General features: G+C 35.3%; 1 protein-coding gene across 1 annotated transcript; it reads right to left on the bottom strand.

Moving 5' to 3' along the window:
* Positions 1-15,114: 15,114 nt before the first annotated feature.
* On the bottom strand, positions 15,115-16,062 carry LOC119535964 (olfactory receptor 8H1-like). Its single transcript, XM_037838372.1, has one exon. The coding sequence runs from the start codon at positions 16,060-16,062 to the stop codon at positions 15,115-15,117; it is 948 nt and encodes a 315-aa protein (XP_037694300.1).
* Between the last annotated feature and the right edge of the window lie 5,662 nt (positions 16,063-21,724).

Genomic DNA, 21,724 nt, shown 5'->3' with positions numbered 1-21,724 from the left:
TTCTGCACATCAGTTTTGAATCAGTTATGTAAACTCATATGAGTTATGTGAACTCATATATCCCTTTGGAAAAAACATGTTTTGATAGCAGAGCATGTTTCAAATCTGTATTCAAAATTCCTCTTAAAAATTTAGGAGACAAATACTGAGTATAATGTGGATGTCATGATTAGAAATGAAGCTATTTGAAACCACAGCATCTTAAAACTTTATTATGATCTGTTGAGGTGATTTTCTGTAATAAAGGAATAAACTACTTCAAAAATGATTCTAAATATCCATCTCTTTCAAATATTAAAATGTTTTGCAACATTCCAGGATTATTTTATGGCTTCTTCTATTCAAGTCAGATTTGGCAAAATATTAAGGCAAAATTTTAGTCATGGTTGTACCCTGGTATGTTAGCTTAGTTGCTCCTTCAAATTAGCAAAAATATTTTCCTATGGGAAAGAAAGAGATTAACACAAGGAATAAAGAAGCACTCAATTATACCTATCAATATCTGATCAGTAATTCCATCTAGAATTTAGGAAAGTTGATATTAACTTAAGCTGCATGAAAATTGCTCTATCCTGTTTTTCTCCTATGAAAGTAGAGACCAAATAGTGAGAATAAACAATTTTCATGATATTCTTTTCATGAGGTCTATATGGTAAAATGGTATATTAAACTCTCAAGTTAATAACTTTTCACATTTCTTATCTCAGCTCAGTTATTCAAAAAAGAAAGAATTCTTTGACTTCCATTGTTTACATTGGACCTCTCTTTTATATCACTTAACACAATCATCATTTAATTAATTTGCTGATATGAAAGTTTGATTATGCTCTAGATCTACCACTGCACTAACACTGTAACTTGCTTAAAGACAGGATTTTTCTGTCCACACATTTGTGTCCCCAGGGCATAATGAACTTCCAAGAACATGTAGTTTACTCAGAAAATATGTATATGTTTAATGAATGGTGAATCAGAAATGAGTAATAGTTAATAGCAATAGTTAGAACTTGCATGCAGCTTATTAGTTCCTGGACAAAATATAAATGCTTTACATATACTCACTCATTGTATCCTCATAACAACTCTATTCTTACTGATCACCATAAATAATACCTGAAAACAGAAGCACATAAACTGTAAGTGATTTCCTGAAGCACACATATCCCATATGAGTGATATCAATATTCAAAATTAAATTTCTTGAATACAGCACCCACTTTAAAGCACTTTTATGCATACAGTGAAAGAAAAAAAATGATCTTGTGCCCTTTATCCACTGATTATTACACCTCTTGACCATCCCCAATGAAATAATGGTCTTCTTGAAGTCAGTGGTAGAAATAAGAGAGAAAAGAATGATATTAAGAAGTAGGCAAGAATAGATTTTACTGGATTTGATGAATCTTTCATATGATTTCTACTTGTAGAGTTTTCAGGGTTTTATCCAGGGTGATCAATAATAAGAAGATGATAAAACTAGAAGTAGACATAGAAAAAGATGGAGGAGGAGGGGGAGGAAGGGGGACAGAAAGAGAAGAAGTAGAGGAAGAAAATGAGAAGAAGGAAAAGAGGAGTAGGGTTAAGAAGAAAAACATTTGGAAAAGAAAAGACAATGAGATCAATTATACCTATAATGATTCCAATTGGAATGTTCCACTATATTTTCAAGGTACAGAACCAGAACCCTTGAAAGATATTACAAAGTGCGAAGTTATCCAGAAAGGAAATATTGGAAACAAACACACTGGATAAAATTGAAAAGGGAACATTGAACACCCACTTCTACTGTGGATGTAAAAATCTGTAAAAGAATATATATATATTGCTCTGGCACTAACAATTTTTAAAAAGTCAGATAATATAAAATATAGCTTTTCATGAGGCCACCAGATTTGAGGTTGCAAACATCCCAGTAATTTGACTTCTGAGTGAGCCCAAAACCCTCAAAGAGATGTAACAAATGAACAGTTTCAACTTTGTCAGAGAGCAGAAGAAAGAGGTGGACACATACAACCATGTACAAATAAATCAGCTACATTATAAAGAATTGATAAATCCAGTGTGGGCTGTACCATCATTTGGGAAAATAATAGTTAACTCAGATTCAAGGGATTTGCCTTCAAACTCAATGCCTTCTCTGCAAATCTATACCAAGTGTTCATGAGATAGATTGGGTCAGGCAAAAACACCATGCAAATTACAAAATACAAAGCATCCTCTTCTCTTACCAAAAGAGGAATTGCTATTACTTTGCCAACTACAGTTTTATTCCTACTTTAGTCTGCCCTAACAATATATAAGCTTTATTGAGATACCTAATCATAGAAGTGCTCCCATTTTCTTAGAAGATCCAATCTATAACACATCTTTGCTTCCTTATACACTCCTCTTAATAGTCCAAACTAAGCTTAAATCATATAGTTTATTTCTAACACCCTATTTCTTAGAAACAGCACATTTACACTTGGAAGATGTTCTTCCTCACTGCACTGAGTAATAAAGCCGACTTCTCGAACTGCACATGTTCCTAGTGTTCTTTGACTAAAGAGCATTGACAATTGCTTAACATATCTAATTGAGAGAATAAACAACATGCACAGATACATGGACATTTTACCAGAGAGAGAGATACTATGAGGTAGTGTCCAATGAATGGTTAGAAATAAAATTTTAGAAAGCACACATAGACAAACACAATATCAGAAACAAAGAATTCCTGCAACAAATTCATCAGTAGAATCAGTACAACTGAGAAAACAATTACTCAATTCGAAGATAAGCCCATAGGAATTCTCCAAACAGAAAGAAATTTAAACAAAAGGAGGGTGGGAAAAGTGATCCAAGAGTTTTTGGACAATATCAAACATTTTAATATGCATGTAGTTATGGTTCAACAAAAAGAATAGAGAGGGGATGAACCAGAAGAAATATTAAGGAGATAATGGCCAAGATTTTTCTAAAAGTAGAGAAAGACAATAAATAATAGTGCCATAAATGTCACTGAACCCCAAGAAGTCATAAATACAAATCGCAGATCAACCAACCATAACACACATCTACATTCATCAGACTCATGCTGAAAAACAAAGGTAAGTATACAATTACCAAGGCAATAGAGGAAAATGCATGTCACATATAAAAGAAGAAACATAACTATTATGAGATTTGCCATTGATAATGATACAAGCCAGAAGATAAAGAAGAGATATATTTAAGAAACATATCTGAAGTATATCTGAATAATAAAAATACACTTCAGAATTCAATACCCAACGAAAACAACTGTTAAATATAAGAATAAAGTAAAGACTTTTTAGGAAAATTAACACATACAAACACACACACACACAGAAAAATCATTTTTTTCCAGCAGACTTGTTCTTTAAAAATTATCCAGCCAGGAATATAATAGAAGTAGAATTGGGTCTAAACATAGACACTAAATGATACTAAAAATGTAAAATTGAAGGTAAGTATATCAAATAATTTATGTGTAAAGTTTTAATGGATTTAAAAGTAATTGCCTAAAACAATAGTAGGTTGATGAATTGTTGAGTTAATCCATATTTAGAAGTAAAATTTATGAAAAAATTAACAAATGCTAAAGAAGAACTGAATCTCTACTATTTTACAGTTCTAATATTTTAAGTTGTATGGTATATTATTTTATGTAGACTAGTATAAATTAACCAGGCATATAGTAATCACTAGAGCAACCACTATAAAGAGAGGAAACCAAAATTACAAACATAAGGGATTAAAGGAAGGTTATCACTATAGTCACAAATATTAAAAGCATAGTAAAAAATGTTATAAACAACTTTCAGTTGTCAAATTTGATAATTTAAAAGAAATATACCATTCCTTTAATATTCACATGAGAAGCAATATGTAACCTGTTTATTCCTTTGCCTATTAAAGAAATTGAATTTTTCCTAATGACAAAATTTCTGAAACTTCCAAGTGACAAAAATTCTGAAACTGTTTTCCAAATGTGAAAATCTCACTTTTCCCTCAGAGTGGAATGTAGACAGTGCAATTTGAAATCTCTTCACCCATGCAGAAGTGGACAGCATCTTGGGAGACAGAGCAGCAACATAAAAGAAACCTCAAGGAAAAGAACCATCCAAAAAGCCTAGTCAGCTGGAATCTGCAATGTTACACCCAAGTAAGATATTTTCCCTTTTGTTGGGCCACCCTGTTTATGGAGGTCTTTCTTACACCACCCAGCCTGTATCTGATTACTATAGGATCTCTCCCCAGCCCAATCACATCCCCTAATATATAACTCTTAGCTCTACAAATTTGTTTCTTTCTGTAAATAAGAGTATACATGAATGTTTGAGAACATTTAGCAGCTATCTCCAAAATTACACTTTCTATTAGCAGGTCTGGTAAAGTCTGCCAGTAACATACCCATCTCATCCCTGAACTTGTTAATATATTTAAATATAGTACTGTGTTATATGTTTTCAACTATGATAAGACTGATGTAATTCTGTAGGAAAAAATGTCACATCATAAAGTGGTGATGAAGAATGTGAGCTCTAAAGTCAGTCTGTTTGGGTTCAGATTTGAGCTTGTCCTTTAACCTGCTTCTTGATCATGAACAAGTTGTAAAACCTTACTGTGCCCTCGTTTCATCATCTGTAAAATCCAGGCACTCAAATACATTTGTTGAGACACTCTTCCAGGTGTGCGGGATACAACTTTGTACATAAATTGCAAAAATCTTGTGTTTATAATGGGGAAAAAAGAGAGGCAATAAAATGCTTAAGAACAGAATATTAGATGGAGATAACTTCTATGTAAAACAAATGAAGCATTGATGAGGGATGAGGTAGGTGGGTTTACAAATAGGTTTTAAGGGATGGTCTTGAGAGGAAAAGAATGAGAAAAGACCCATTAATTCATCTGGGGGAAGAGAAGTTCCGAAAGAAGAAAATATTCCAATATTCCAGGCAGCATCATAACTAATGTGTACAGAGAAAGGTGAGGAGGTCAGTGTGGCTGTTCCAAAATGAGCATGATAGACATGAAAAAGAATGAGTTCATAGACATGAGAAATAGGGACAAGGGCATGCTGGACATGTAGTCTCTACATTTTGATTTTTACTCTTACTATGATGTGAAGTCTTGTAGGTTTTGTGAATAAAACTGACATAATACAGCCTATGTTTTAACAGTATCACTCTGGACTCTACTAATATTAGATTCATGGCATATAAGGCAGAAAGAGGGAGACAATCTAGAAAACTATGGCAATAATTTAAAGACTGGTGGTTATAGTTCTTTTGGCCAGGGTGGTGTAAGAGGAGATGTTGAGAAATAGTCCAAATCCAAATGTTTTCTGAAAAGAAAATCAAGACGATATGCTGATGGACTCGATGTAAGATGTATCACATAGAGAAAACACCAAGATGAGTCTTAATTGCCTGAACAAGTAGGAGGATGGTTTTCAGTTACTGGAGATTAAATTTTAGATATTGCAAGTACCTAACTGAGAGTTATCTTGTGAAGATAAACTAAGCTAATTATACACCTAAGGCCCTTTGAATATTGCCTGGCACTCAGTAGGTGCTCAGTAAGTATAATCTATTTTTACTGTCGTTATATAACATCAATCATTTGCAAACAAAAACTATTGTCCGTATTTTGTAATGTGCTATTCCAGTCTATTTTCTTCATCATTTATTTATGTTATTCAACCATTGTAATACATAGAATTTTATATAGATGCAATTATATTGAGAGATATTTATATACCAGATAAACATCCAAAGTGTACAATCAATGGTTCATGATATCATCATATAATTGTGCCTTCATTATCACAATCAATTTTTGAACATTTTCATTACACTGAAAAAGTAAAAATAAGAATAAAAATAAAAATAAAAAATAACACTCAAAACCTCCCATCCTCTTTATTTCCCCCATTATTTATTTATTTTTGTCTTTATTTTCTTACTCATCTGTCCATACACTATATAAGAGGAGTGTCAGTTGCAAGACTTTCACAATTACAAAGTCACATCATAAAAGCTGTATAGTTATACAATCATCTTCAAGAATGAAGGCAACTTGATTATAGTTCAACAGTTACAAGTTTTTTTTTCATGTAGGTCTTATAATACACTAAAGACTAAATAATGGTATCTATATAATGTATAAGAATAACTTCCAGATTGACCTTTTAACTCTATTTGAAATCTCTCCATCACTGAAGCTTTATTTTGTTTCATTTCTTTTCCCTGTTTTAGTACAAGAAGGCTTTTTTTTTATTTTTTTAAATTGAATTCAATTTTATTGAGATATATTCACATACCATGAAGTCATCTGTGGTGTACAATCAACTGTTCATTCTACCATCATATAGTTATGCATTCATCACCCCAATCTATTTTTGAACATTTTTCTTTACACCAGAAATAATAAGAATAAAAATAATAAATTATAAAAAACATCACCTAAATCAGTCCTCACACCCCACCCTATTTTTCATTTCATTTTTGTCCCCATTTTTCTACTCATTCATCCAAACACTGGATAAAGGGAGTGTGACCCACAAGTTTTTCACAATCACACTGTCACCCATTGTAAGCTACATTGTTATACAATCGTCTTCAAGAATCAAGGCTACTGCTGGGTTGGAGTTTGATAGTTTCTAGCTATTTTATTACATTAAAACCTAAAAAAGGTTATCTATATAGTGCATAAGAGTGTCCACCAGAGTGACCTCTCAACTCCCTTTGAAATATCTCAGCCAGTGAAAATTTATTTTTCATTTTGCATCCCCTTTTGGTCAAGAAGATGTTCTCAATCCCATGAGGCCAGGTCCAAATTCATCCCTGGGAGTCATATCATGTGTTGAAGAAGACTTTCTTAATCCCACCATGCCAGGGCCAGACTCCTCCCCAGGTGTCATGTCCCAGGTTGCCAGGGAGATTTACACCCCTGGGAGCTATGTACCACCTGGGGTGAGGGCTGTGAGCATATCTGCAGAGTTGTTTTAGAGAGACAGCCAAATCTAAGCAACAAAAGGGGTTCTCTGGCGGTGATCCTTAGGCATAATTATAAGTAGGCTTAGCTTCTCATTTGCAGGAATAAGTTTCATAAGGGTAAACACCAAGATGAAGGGCTTGACTTATTGAATTGGTAGTACCCAATGCTTGAGAGAATATCAAGCATTCCCCAGGAGGGGAAGTTTAATATTTCCACATTTTTCCACAGTACCTAAAGGGGGCTTTGCAAATACCCTTTTATTGTCTTTCCAAATTACTCTGGAATGTATCAGGGCATCACATTAACCTGTAGAAACCAACAAGATCTCACTCCCTATTCATGGTTACATGTTAATATGGTCTTTGAATAAATTGACCATACGATTTAAATTAGATAGTGTGGTACAGAAAATATAATTTTTATGTCAAATAAACATCTCTTTCTTTGGTCTCACACAGGATTTGAATTTTTAAAACACAGTCAATATTGTCCTTTACCCTTTAGTCTGATTTTCCTTAGTCATAACCAGATCAGCTTCATTCATATCTCTAATTGAAGTCTGATTTCATTTTCAGCTTTTTTTTTTTAACAGTTGCTGTATGGGGTAATGCTATGTTAATATTAACTATTGACTCTAATTTGCACTGTGTATTTTTCCACATACCATTCTGTTTTCAAAATCTTGCAATGTTGACAATCACTTGTTCTCCTTCATGTAAAAAAACACTCTTATATTGGTACTCACCATCACTGTCCATATAGATTTCACTAAGTTATAGAGTCTCAGTCTTTGTTTAGTGTACTTAGAATATTGTGCTACCATAACATAGCATTGTGCTATCAATTTCTGGATTTTTACAATCAATTCTCTTGAATATTTGAATATTCTTATTCCTTCAGCATCAAATATCCAATCTCTAACCTCTATCTTCTGATAACCTGTGTTCTCAACTTTAACTCTCAAAGTTCACTCATTAATGTTAGTTCATATTAGTGATTCTCATTCTCTCTCTCTCTCTTTCTCTCTCTGCTTACTGATTGTCTTCACTTCACTCTTCTCTGAACTGTCTCTCCTCTTTTCCTATCTGTCTGTAGTGCTCTCTTTAGTATTTCTTGTTCACAAACTATGTCAGTGTTGGCCTGAAAATATTTTAAACTCTCTCATTTCTGAAGGAGTTTTCCCAGTTATAGAATACTTGGTTGTTAGTTTTTCTCTTATAATATCTTAAATATGTCATAACACTTCCTTCTTGCCTCCATAGTTTCTGCTGAAAAATCCATTTGCCTTCCCTTGTGAGTGATGGATCACTTATTTTGCTGCCTTCAGAATTATCTCTTTGTCTTTGACATTTGACCATTTGATTAGCATCTGGGAGTATGTCTATTTGGAGTATGCAGCATTTCTTATATCTGTAATTTTATGTCTTTCATAAGAGATGGGGAATTTTCAATGATTTTTTACTCTATTTTTTTTTCTGAAACTTCCTTCCTTTTCTCCTTCTGGGAGACCCATGACACATATATTCATGCACTTCATGTTGTTGGTCAATTCTCTGCAGTCACTGCTCTTATTTTTCCATTCTTTTCTCCATCTTTTTTGTTTGTTTGTTTGTCTGTTTGCTTGTAGGGTTTCAGATGTTTTTGTCCTCTAGTTCACTAATCCTTTCTTCTGCGTCTTCAAATCTGCTATTGTATGTTTCAATTATGTTTTTCACCTCTTCTATTTTGTCTTTCATTCACATATATTCTGCCATTTGTTTTTCAAATATTTGAGACCTTCCTTATGTTTGCCCAATGCCTTGTTCATATCCTAAATCTCTTTTGCCCTATCTTCCCTTGACTCATTGATTTCATTTTTGAATTAATTTAAAATGTTTTTTTGAATATCTTTAATTGGTTGCTTCAACTCCTGTATCTTATTTGACGTGTTTGTTTGTTACTTTAACTGCACAATATCTTCATTTCTCGTAGTGTTACTTATAATTTGTGTGTGCGTGTGTGTGTGTGTGTCTCAGCATCTGCTTTCCTTCATTAGTTTATTCTAGAGGATATTTTCACTCTATTACCTAAAGTTTTCTTTTCTGTTTGCTTTGTTCTCTATCTGTTCTTTGACAGTAACTTCAAATTATTCTAGACCTCTAACATAGCCTCTATTTAACGCATCAGAATTTTTCAGATTTTGTTATTATGTTTATTTCCCTGCCTGTATGGAACCCTGCAGGGCACCATTCTTTTCTGTGAAGCCTCTAAATTCTATGCTTTTCCTACCCTCCCTAGTAAGTTGTGCTTTTCATCCCACAGCTCCCCACTGGTGTAAAGAGGTGGTGACTTTAATTCTCAGCAGACCCTGACCCTGCTAGGGTTCTGGTTGAGACTGAAGCTGAGGTAGAGAGAGTGCTTAAAACATTTCTGTTTTCCAGCCCCTGGGGTTTGAATTTTCTGAAGGAGGGCCACCAATTGAGCTGGACCCCATCCCTATTTTCTTGGGGATGATACACCCTTTAGGGAATTATCTCCTTCACTTGACTCCTTACTTTATGTCTCAGAACCATCTCAACTCCACTATTGCCTTGGTCACAACTGACAATTAAAAATGCCTGAGGCTTTCTCTAATGAGTTACTTAGAATAGTTTTAAAAAAATGAAAAAAAAGAGAAGAAATCCCCTTTTTGGAGCCAGTTCCCGGCCCCCAAATGTCACCAGTTAGTATCTTGCTCCATGTGTACCTTTTGGGGAGCATAGCCCTTTCCCAGTATTCTGAGCTTGGCTGACTCCAAAAGTCTCTTTTTCAATTTATTTATTTATGTATTTATTTATTTATGTATTTATTTATTTATTTATTTATTTTTCCATCAGCCCCACCTCCTCTTGGCCAAGAGAGACCTCAAGTTTCCTTTTCTGCTTGCTTCAGGTTTATCTGTGACCATAGCTTATATTTAGTAATACAAATTTGTTAATTAAAACCACAATTTGAGCTTGATTGTGCTTGCTCCTCATAGAGACTGCTCCTTTTTCCCACAGGGAAGTGACTTCAAACCAGCCTCCTGTACTAGTGGGGGAGAGGTGCCAGTATCTGAAGTTTGAAGGCATTACGTTCAGTTCTATGCATGATATCAGCTATTTCCCCCATTCCAGACTTGTGTAAAATGTTTCTCTCATCATGGATGTACCCCAAACTGTTGTTCCAGACTGTTCCTGGTTATTTGCTAGCTGCTTTAGTGGAGTAACCAAATTCCACTTCTCCCTATGCTGCCATCTTATTCCATCTCTCAATACATATAATGTTGACATATCACCATGAGCAAAAAGATTTTGTCTTAAAAATACTTCAGACCACATCTTTCATGAAATATATATACTGATAGACATAAGGAAAATAGAGGGACAATGTAAATACTCTAGTGTTATTATATTCCTCAAAGGTTATGTGACATTTCCTTAACATCGTAAATGCTTTCTAGAATATATTATGAGAGGACAGGGTAGGGTGAATTTAATTAAAACATAGGCAATTCTTGAACTTACTACTGTCTGGAAAATTAGAAAATCTGTTAACCATCTTTGCCAACACAAACCAACAGCATATATTTTATTATTCACAGAAATGTACATAAATGAAAGGAAGGCCATCACAATACATAAAAATCAGCCAAACATATAAAGAGTCTATAAATATAAGGAAAGAGACAATGCATTCACTATATAAGGGATAAGTTAAAAAATAAATGATTTAAAAAGACTTAACTAACTCTAAAAAGACAAAGAGGAATGGCAATATATATATATATATATTCTAGGCAATATAAATTTCAGAGGAAAATTCAATCTTATTACAGTAATTTTTGTGGATATTATATATGTTAAAATGTTTATGTAAATTCATGATGCAGAAAAATAAAGCCCATTTAAATTATTTTAATAAAGTAAACAATGATGAACTTTTCACATTTTGTTAAAATTTTAATCATAAAACAGAGGTTAAAATTTAATTTAATCATCCAGAAATCATTTAAGAAAATGAGGAAATATAATTCTACAAAGGAAACCTTAATAAAAATTAAAAGAATACAAATCACTTGAAGGAAAAAAAAAATCTGATAACCATTGCTGTCCTAGTTTGCTAATGCTGCAGAATGCAAAACACCAGAGATGGATTGGCTTTTATAAAACGGGGATTTATTTTGCTACACAGTTACAGTCTTAAGGCCACAAAGCGTCCAAGGCAACACATCAGCAATCGGGTACCCTCACCGGAGGATGGCCAATGGCCTCCGGAAAACCTCTGTTAGCTAGGAAGGCAGCTGGCATCTGCTCCAAAGCTCCGGCCTCAAAACGGCTTTCTCCTAGGACGTTCCTCTCTAGCAAGCTTGCTCCTCTTCAAAACATCACTCCCAGCTGCACTCTCTTTCCTCTTTGAGTCAGCTCATTTATATAGCTCCACCGATCAAGGCCCACCCCGAATGGGTGGGGCCAAGCCTCCATGGGAACATCTCATCAAAATTATTTCCCACAGCTGGGTGGGGCACACTCCAAGCAAATCTAACCAACACCAAAACTTCTGCCCCACACAAGACCACAAAGATAATGGCATTTGGGGGACACAATACACTCAAACCGGCACATTCCACCCCCTGGAACCCAAAATGGCATTATCTTTCCAAATACAAAATACATTAATTTATCACAAAAACTTAAATCATTTCAGTAACAAAAGTTAAGTACAAAATCCCATCAAAATAAGTTTAGGCTTGGTCAGTTCTAAGGCATAATTCCCCTCTAGCTGTGGATCTGTGAACCTAGAACAAGTTATGTGCTTCCAATATACAAAGGAGAGACATTCATAGGATAAACATTTCCATTGCCATAAGGAGAAACAGTAAGGAAAACAGGGTTAACAGGAGCAAAACAGTTCCTAAAACCCACAGGACAAAGTCCATTAGATTTCAAAGTCCGAGAGTCACTAACAAAACAACGTTGCATCCTTGGGGCTTGAGAGAGCTGGAGCCTAACCCTTCCCAAGGGCCTTTTCGGCAGCCTTTTCCTCTCCAAACGCTTAGGTGAGTGCTCCAACATTTCCACACATTGGGGAGACCACCTTCTCGGCCCCACCCTCCTCAAACATCGGGGCAGCTCCCGGATTCCCTTCCATCTCCGGGTCACATGCTCAACCCCTTCAGAACAGTGTGGTGGCAGCCAGGCTCTCCCCAATTCTCTGGAAATGTGCTCCACCCTCTTTGGGACCTGAGGTGGCAAAACTCTTCCAGAGCATCGAGGCGGAAAGCCCGCCCTCGACCTCCAGGGCAAACTCACCCTTTCCATGCATGTGGGCTGCTCTGCTCTCCAAGCCCGAGACCTCCTGACGCCAGACCTCAACCTCCATGGCTCTGTCTTTGAAGAGATTTTTCCTTTAATTTTTTCCTTGTCTGTCTCCTCCAGTCCAGACCGGCAATGGCTCTGTCTATAAAGCTCTCGCAAAAATTCTGTTGGCTTTGCATGAAGCACACAGGGGTCAAAGCCATTAGACAACAGGACTTTCCACAAATCCTTTCTGCTTAACTCCTTTTCCAATCTTGGCTTGTACTGAAATGGAGGCTGGGTTCCATGTTTGATTATATCCTCATGTTGGGCTGTAGCTTCTGGGATTCCACCCCCTGGAAGCCTGTAATTTTCCAAGCCATCAACTTCTGGTTTCTTTGAACCCAAGAGTTCAGTTCTAAGTTTATCTCTCTCTGCTCGCATTTTACTATAAGCTGCAAGGAGAAGCCAGGATATGTCCTCCACACGTAGTCTGGAAATCTCCTCAGCTAAGTATTCCAAGTTGTTGCTTCCAGATTCTTCCTTCCATCTGACACCAGGACTCAATTTTGCCAAATTCTCTGCCACTTTAAAACAAGGATCGCCTTTCTTCCAGTTTACAACACATTCATCATTTCTGTTCAAGTCCTCATCAGAAGTATCTTTAGAGTCCATATTTCCACAAACAGTCTCTTTAAAGCAGTTTTGGCCTTTTCTATCAAGCTCCTCACAACTCTTCCAGAAATTCCCCCTTATCCATTTAAAAAGCTGTTCCAACATGTTTGGTATTTGCAAACTCAGCAGCAAAAGCACCCCACTCCTGGTACCAAAATCTGTCCTAGTTTGCTAATGCTGCAGAATGCAAAACACCAGAGATGGATTGGCTTTTATAAAATGGGGATTTATTTTGCTACACAGTTACAGTCTTAAGGCCACAAAGCGTCCAAGGCAACACATCAGCAATCGGGTACCCTCACCGGAGGATGGCCAATGGCCTCCGGAAAACCTCTGTTAGCTAGGAAGGCAGCTGGCATCTGCTCCAAAGCTCCGGCCTCAAAACGGCTTTCTCCCAGGACGTTCCTCTCTAGCAAGCTTGCTCCTCTTCAAAACATCACTTCCAGCTGCACTCTCTTTCCTCTTTGAGTCAGCTCATTTATATAGCTCCACCGATCAAGGCCCACCCCGAATGGGTGGGGCCAAGCCTCCATGGGAACATCTCATCAAAATTATTTCCCACAGCTGGGTGGGGCACACTCCAAGCAAATCTAACCAACACCAAAACTTCTGCCCCACACAAGACCACAAAGATAATGGCATTTGGGGGACACAATACACTCAAACCGGCACAATTGCTTAGTTTTAAATACAAATAATCAAATAGAAGAAAGTAAAGAAAGCCTACTTTCTTATTTATTCATTGAAAGGTAGGGAAAACTAAAACTGCAATCATGGGCTGCAGAGAGACATTTTTACAAGGAAATATTACCAATCTATCTGACCAAAATTAATGGGACATCACAAAATTTGGATTCAATATCAATTCTTAGCTTTTTAATATTTCTTTATTAAAATTCTTAAATAAATGGCTCAAGCATTTAACTCAAAAGATTTTATCTTTTAAAGAACATAAACTGATAGAAACCAGGAAAAATGAAATAAATTATGAATCATGCCAAAATTAAACAAGTAAATATTAATTACTTATGTTCGTTGATGTATCACAGAAGAGTAGTGCCTTAAAATGGTTACCAGGTAGAGACAAAACCAGTATAACTGCATGCAGATATTTAACCTCATGAATTTGCATAACTTCAGGGTTTAAAACATAGAAAAATGAGATTCTTGACTTCACTTATGGACCAAGAAAATACTCATCTCCTAAGTTGAAATGACAAAGTATTTCCAAAGTTTATAGTGACAGGTGGGAAAAATAATTGCTGCAAAATAGAAACTGATATTGACAAAATTATGTATATAATTCAAATCCAGATCCAGATCTAGATCTATAAGGTTAGTCAAAAGACCATGAACAAAACTCTAAAAAGTGGGTAGGATATTGTGATTTTCTTTACAATATAAAATATTTTCAAAATTTTCTCAATATTTACATGTAACTTTTTTATATACTTTAATTCTATCAAGATATTTCACTTTGCTCTAAGACCAAATATTAAGTTGTTTTTTTCTTTTAATCTTACTTTTAAAAAAGATTAGCAAAAATATTTATAAAACACCAGTGAATATTTTCTTAAGAAATGCTATTGTGTTTATTTAAAATTTTGCAAGAATATAAGAATTCTGATGATTGTGGTCAAAATTTATTAGTACTGCATTAAATTCTTTCAATTTTAACATTTTCACTTCCTAAGGTATATAAAGCTTAATATCTGGCAGATCTAATATCTGGCAGTCTAAACTCTGGATTTTTCACTCCAAGGCAGCACTCCTTCAGACTGTGCTATATTTCTTCTGTAGAAAAAGTAACTTCTGACTGTGCACTCCATAATAAAATTCTCTGAAATTGGAGTATGCACAGGGGATTTCTGTGATTCAATCTGAAGTATAACACCACTTTTTTCATACCAGGTGCTCTTAAAAACACACACATTTAAACAACACTTTTAAAACATATTTCATGGCTTCCAGTTACTATGTGGATTGCTAAAAACATAATTTTTGAAATGTTCCAGGTCATACATGGTCTAATAGAGGATTCCTCAACAGAAATTCAAGCTAATTAAAGGTTGATACCATATTTAACTAGGAAAATTTAATGTGGAAGAAAGGCACACAAATTTTCAGTATCACATCATTGTCATTTCAGTTGTCTAGAACACTTTCTCTTCTGCATGACTCTAATGAGAGCATTTTTTACTTCTCTGTTCCTGAGACTATAAATGAATGGATTCAGCATGGGGACCACCATAGTATAAAACACAGAAGACACTTGATCCTTTCCCAAGGAGTAGGACTTCTTTGGTTTTATATAAATAAATATCGTAGTGCCATAAAAAATGCTGATTCCCAGGAGGTGTGAGGCACAAGTAGAGAATGCTTTATGCTTTCCTGAAGTGGAATTAATTTTCAGGATAGTACACAGAATGGACCCATAGGACACAGAAATTGTGATAAAAGTAAACATTACATTGAAACTAGCAAAAATTATAATCATGATTTCAATGCTAAGAGTTACAGTACAGGAAAGGGCTAAAACTGGGGTTATATCACAGAAAAAGTGAGAGATCACATTTGAGTTGCAGAAATGCAAACTGTTTATGTACAGAACAATGGCTAAAGATTCAATACCTCCAATCAAGTAGGACACAGTGATGAGGGTGGAGCAGAGTCTCCTGGACATAACAACAGGGTATTGAAGAGGGTTGCAGATGGCTACATAGCGGTCATAGGCCATTGAAGAGAGAAGGAAAAATTCACTGACAGTCAGGAAGGCACAAAAATACATCTGAGTGAAGCAGCCTATGAATGAAATATACTTGTTGGAAGTCTGTAAATTTTCTAAAGTTTTAGGGATGATGATGGTTGAGTTACTGAGGTCCAGGAATGACAGGTGACTGAGGAAAAAATACATGGGGGTGTGAAGCTGGAGATCCAGGTGAATTATTAGTATCATCCCTGCATTCCCCAGCAAAGAAATCAGGTACATCAGGAGAAAGAGCAAAAAGAGGACACACTGTGTCTCCTCGGAGTCTGTCAATCCCATAAGAATAAAGTCAGGGATGTTAGTGTTATTTCTACTTCCCATAGCATTCAAGTTTTGTAACCTATTGAGAGATCAAATCTGATAGTTAGCAAGAATCACAAGCAGCTTTTGTTTATAGGAATAATCTGACATTTTAAAAATAGATAAAAATTTAGTGATATTTAGAAATTTATATAAAGACTATTTTGCAAAATATTATGGAAAAAGATCTTATTTTGATTGTCAAATATAAATTAGGTATAAATCAACATTGGCATATTATATGATAGAAACTCATATGCATTGCAAATTAGAATGAACATGAAACTTATAAATAGTTCCCTTCATTAACACATTTATCCAGACAAAACTATTATGCCGTGGTTATTACCATTGTACATGTTTAAGAAAAATGATATGTAAAGTTAAGTAATTTATCCAGAGTGATAACCACTAAGCATTGTTGACTCTGTGATTCTACCAAAATTAGTAGAGTGCATAGATACTGCTCATAATACTACATCCAACTTACATTTAATTTCAGAAAAACAAACAAGCAAAAATGCTAGGTATATAATAAAGAATGATAGAAAGTTTTACACATCATTTACTTTTTCTGTGTATCCAATATTATTTAACACCAATGACAGATCAGAAATTAAAGCTTTAGGTATATTAATATCATAGAGCACACATTACTATTAATGTTCAGGAGAGATGTTTTTAACAAATTATATAATCACAATTCTTTCAAAAAATTTTCCATATATGTTCACTGCTTAATATTTTCAATATATGTTCATTGCTGATGACTCAGATTACATCAATTCTGGATTTCCCTTTCTACAAATCCTGCCATCAATTAGATAAATCCTATGTGATACATGTATGTACATAAAGACTTTCCTAATAATATTCACATTTTGTGAGATAAACTAAAACACTGTCACTGTGAGATTAATACTTACCAGTAGTCAAAGTAGGTGAAAAACTTCTTTTAACATTGTCTGTCAAAAAATTTGTCAACCTCAAGTTCCTCTCACAGATAAATATGTGTTACTGACAGGACAGTGAAGGAATGAAACATGGACACAAAATATAAAGTTCTGGGAGCAGGGGACTCAGAGCCTTGTAGGCAAAGAGCCCCTCCACTTGCTCCACAGCATATTTATTAGCTTCACTTTCTCACAGAAAATATGGGAATTACTAACAGGCTGGAGAAAGCAAGATATGGAAGTTAGCAAAACAGGGAAGTCAAGAACAGACCATCCAAGACTTGCATGCTTCTTGTATCAACAATGCAGGTGCTTGGAAGTCAAGAATGCATTCCCAGCTCAGTCTATTTTCCCACAATTATGTAAACTATGTAAGGAGCTTGAAATGTTTGTGATATAATACCTGTTTCTTTTGAGATAATATGTGTTTTAAGTTTTTATGCATGCATTTTTTTGAGGTAAAATAAATCAACCTAAAATTTTGTTCAAGTCCTAGTCAAATAGAAATGTCACCTGGAAATTTTGTGTCAAATGCATATCAGACAGCTATTATGAACACAATCATAGTGAAAATTATCCCTTGCCTTTCTCCTTGATAATGTCACGGCACTTCTTTTATTGAATAAGTGTGATAATGCAACGTTTGATCATCTCTGGGACCAATATTCAAGGTAGACTGCTTGGCAGCATTCCAAGATCGTATGCATCCATGTTGTTTTTAACAGAGAGCCACCTTCCCTATGGAAGCCATATAATTTTGAGTATCGTATTTTGGTATTTTTTCTGCTGCTCTAATTTATGACTGGGTAAAGAGAGGTTATTTCTAGAGATATGCTTAATTATATGTGGCTGAATGTCCAGATCATGAAAACCAGGGATAGGATAGCACATTTTTCCAAACGAAACATTCTTATATTTAAAAATGTGACACAATTGTAGGATTAAACATTGTTGATTACATAAAAATTATTTTACAACAAATTTCAAAGAAGTAAATGAAAATTGTTCATAAATGTTATCCTTCAGATAGATTTTCTTCCTAGTATTTTCCTTTGTACATATAAAACTTATATATATATGGGTGTGTGTTTGTGTTTGTTTATAATTCCATTACACTGAATTTCAGAAATATCCTGATAATATTATTAGACATTCATATTAAACTTTGACCTATGTTATAAAAGATTTTTGTAAAATCCACATTTTCATGTATTTTGCATTAAATGGTGTAACATAATAAACTTCTTTCTAAGAGTGTGCACCAGAGGATGAATGAGCTTTTTTGAGATATTACAAGGAAAACATGGTGGTGTTTCTCCACTTAGGTTTTGGATTGTCGACTATATCATTGACATGGCAGATATACCATTGTGTTTAACTACAAAAACGTTTGTGCAATTTGGTTTGTTATTTTAGTGTATATGGCTTTTATTATATTAAATGATACATGAAAGAAGAAACTAAAAATCAGTGCTGAGAAGAGTAAAGATTTTATAATTATCTTAATGGCCAAAAGCTTACTTCATATCTATACAACCAGTTTAAATGCATTCCTGTGACTCTGTCATTAATTTATAATATGAAATCCACTTTCACATAGGTTTGGAAGCAACTCTTACAAGAAGTATTGTTAATTTTGCAGAATTTCAGGAGAGAATTTGGTGGTATGGATCACGGAATTTCAAAATAATATATCATAGTCAACTCTATCCTGAATTGTAATGCCTATCTCTAAACTTTAAGATGCTGATCCCTTAGTGTATAACTTGATTGGCCTCTGGAACAATGCCTATCTCTGAGACACCTGAAACTCAGAGCTAGAGCTTAGCAGATATGAATGTCAGTATTCGTGCATACAGCAACTGTCAAAAAGAAGCTGAAAAAGAGCCCAGACTTCAATTAGTGATATGAATGAAACAGATCTGGTTAAAACTAGGGCAAACCAGGCCAAAGGGCAAAGGTCAAAACTGACTGTATTTTAAAACTTCAACTTCCATATGAGACCAAGGGAAGAGATGTCTATCTGGTGCAGGATCTATATTTTCTAAACAGTATAACTCTACAGTTGGTTTGTTCAAATACCACAATTACATGGAACTTTGAATAGAAAGTGAGATATGGTAGGTTAGTATAGGTTAGAGTGAAATAGTGGCACATCCCAAAGTAATTTGGGCAGAGAATAAAAAGTATATTTAAAGCCTCCCCCACCCCCACCCTGAGGAGCTGGGGGAAGGTGCAGAAGTGTTGGACTTCCTCACCTGGACTGGTGTTGATGTTGTCACAAACATTGGGACTGGTGGTTTGATGTGCTGAGCCCTCAATCATGGGACTTGCCCTTATGAAGCTCATTACTGCAAAGGAGAGGCTAAACTTGCATATAATTTTGCCTAAGAGTCTCCCCCTGAGTACCTCTTTGTTGCTCAGATGTGGCCCTCTCTCTCTCTCTAACTGAGCCACCCCAACAGATGAACTCACTGCCCTCCCCCCTATGTGGGACCCAACTCCCAGGGATGTAAATCTCTCTGGCAATGGAAGATACGACTCCTGGGGCTTAATCTGAACCCAGCATTGTGGGATTGAGAATATCTTCTTGACCAAAAGGGGGATGCAAAATGAGATGAAATAAAACAGTCGCTGAGAGATTTCAAATGGAGTTGAGAGGTCACTCTGGTGGACATTCTTATGCACTATATAGATACCACCTCTTAGGTTTTAATGTATTGGAATAGCTAGAAGTAAATACCTGAAACTACCAAACTCCAACCCAGTAGTCTGGACTCCTGAAGATGATTATATAATAATGTAGATTACAAGGGGTGACAGTGTGATTGTGAAAACATCATGGATCACACTCCTTTTATCTAGTGTATGGATGGATGAGTAGAAAAATGGGGATAAAAACTAAATGACAAATAGGGTGGGATGGGGGGATGGTTTGGGTGTTCTTTTTTTACTTTCATTCTTTATTCTTATTCTGATTCTTTCTGATGTAAGGAAAATGTTCTGAAATAGATTGTGGTGATGAATGCATAACTATATGATCATACTGTGAACAGTTGATTGTATACCATGGATGATTGTATGGTATGTGAATATATTTCAATAAAACTGAATTAAAATATATATATATATAATATATATGATGAAGTTTCAAATGTACAATTCTTAGTTTAACAAAAATTCATTGACACTGATGAAAGCTTATTTTGAGATTAGAAAGCCAACATTAATTTATTTCTTAATAGGTGAACTTGGGGTTTAGGATGTTCTATGTCAATGTTACCTCAACAGGGTCTGCTTACTCCTTGCAAAATCGCCATGAGGGATTTTTTCTGCCAGCATTGAAATCAAATTTTTATATTCATTATGTGTACTTTCACATAATAGAATAGTCAAAAAAAGAATAATTCAAAAACTTTTATGACTAAACTTTTTTGCTAAATTTTTATTTTGGGGATTAAATATGACATCTATGATAGTAAAATAGTAAAATAATAAAATAAAATAGTAAATAAAAAATAAAAAAGTAAAATAAATAAAAAATAAAAAGATCAGGAGTAAGAAACAGAAAAGAAACATATTTTGCCCTACATTTAAAAAATTAAAACCTTATCCCTGACAATTATTCAATGTCATTAAAAAAAAATCTATTCCTCCTTTTAACTCTCAGTTTTTCATGTATTTTGAAACTCTGTTTAGGATTTTTATACTTTTATGAAAAATTGGCCCTTTTTTATTTTATACTGTCCTTAATATCTTTGGAATACAGAAGTCTACCCTTTCTAATAGCACATTTGCACAGTTTTATTTATATGTTTATATTTACAGGTGTACATTTTTACATCCTTTTACTATTCATTTTTCTTTTTTAAAAAATTTCTTGTTTACTGTAAAAGATGTGGGTTACCGAGGATTCTGGGAAGATGGCGGCATAGAAAGAAGTGGAAGACTTAGTCTCCCCCAGAACAATTCTTAAATGAACAAAAAAACAGTAAATAACCTGGAATAACAGCAGGGAGACAAACATGACTGTACCCTCAACATCCACCGACATGAATTGGGAGGAATGCCCAAGATCACAGCATAAAATCTGTAAGTAAAATTGTGGACCCACGCTGAGAGCCAAGAGCCTAGAGCAGAGAGCCCCTCCCTCACAGAAGCCACACCGTACACTTTCTCAGCCCAGCTCCAAGTGAGGTTTTAATATTAACAGCTCAATACAGACAGCGAATCCTCAACAAGCAGACAGAGGCTTTTGGAGACAACTGACCTTGGGAGAATTGGGGAACATATCTGTCTCAGGATAGGGAACCCAGAGGATCAGGTGCTATATCTGGCTGATGGGTGAACCTGGAAGTTTTTCTGTCCCTCGCTCTCTCTCTGTGAAGAAAACCTCAGCTGTTCTCAGCCCACAAGGCATTGCAGTAAAGACAGCCTCAGACATTCTGCAATCTGAAATGAGCTGAGAGCCCCACGGCACAGCCCAGCAGCCCAGGGCTTCCCTTGAGGGACGGCGCATACTAATGATGTAGCACAGCATTCCCTCGGCTGAGGGAGGATTGTGGCTGGGAGGGGGGATCCACTTGGAGAACCCAGGGGCGCTATGCCAAGTCTGGTGGTTTGTGCGGCACCAAGAGAGAAGGTCTGGGGCTGAACTGAAATGAAGGCTTAGACTCTTGCAGCAGCCTTGAATCTCCTGGAACCTGGGAGATTTGAACAGTAGAACTGCC

The sequence above is a fragment of the Choloepus didactylus genome, chromosome 6 (assembly GCF_015220235.1).
Source record: "Choloepus didactylus isolate mChoDid1 chromosome 6, mChoDid1.pri, whole genome shotgun sequence".
Taxonomy (NCBI): Eukaryota; Metazoa; Chordata; class Mammalia; order Pilosa; family Megalonychidae; genus Choloepus; species Choloepus didactylus.
This window is presented reverse-complemented; position numbering and strand designations above follow the sequence as displayed.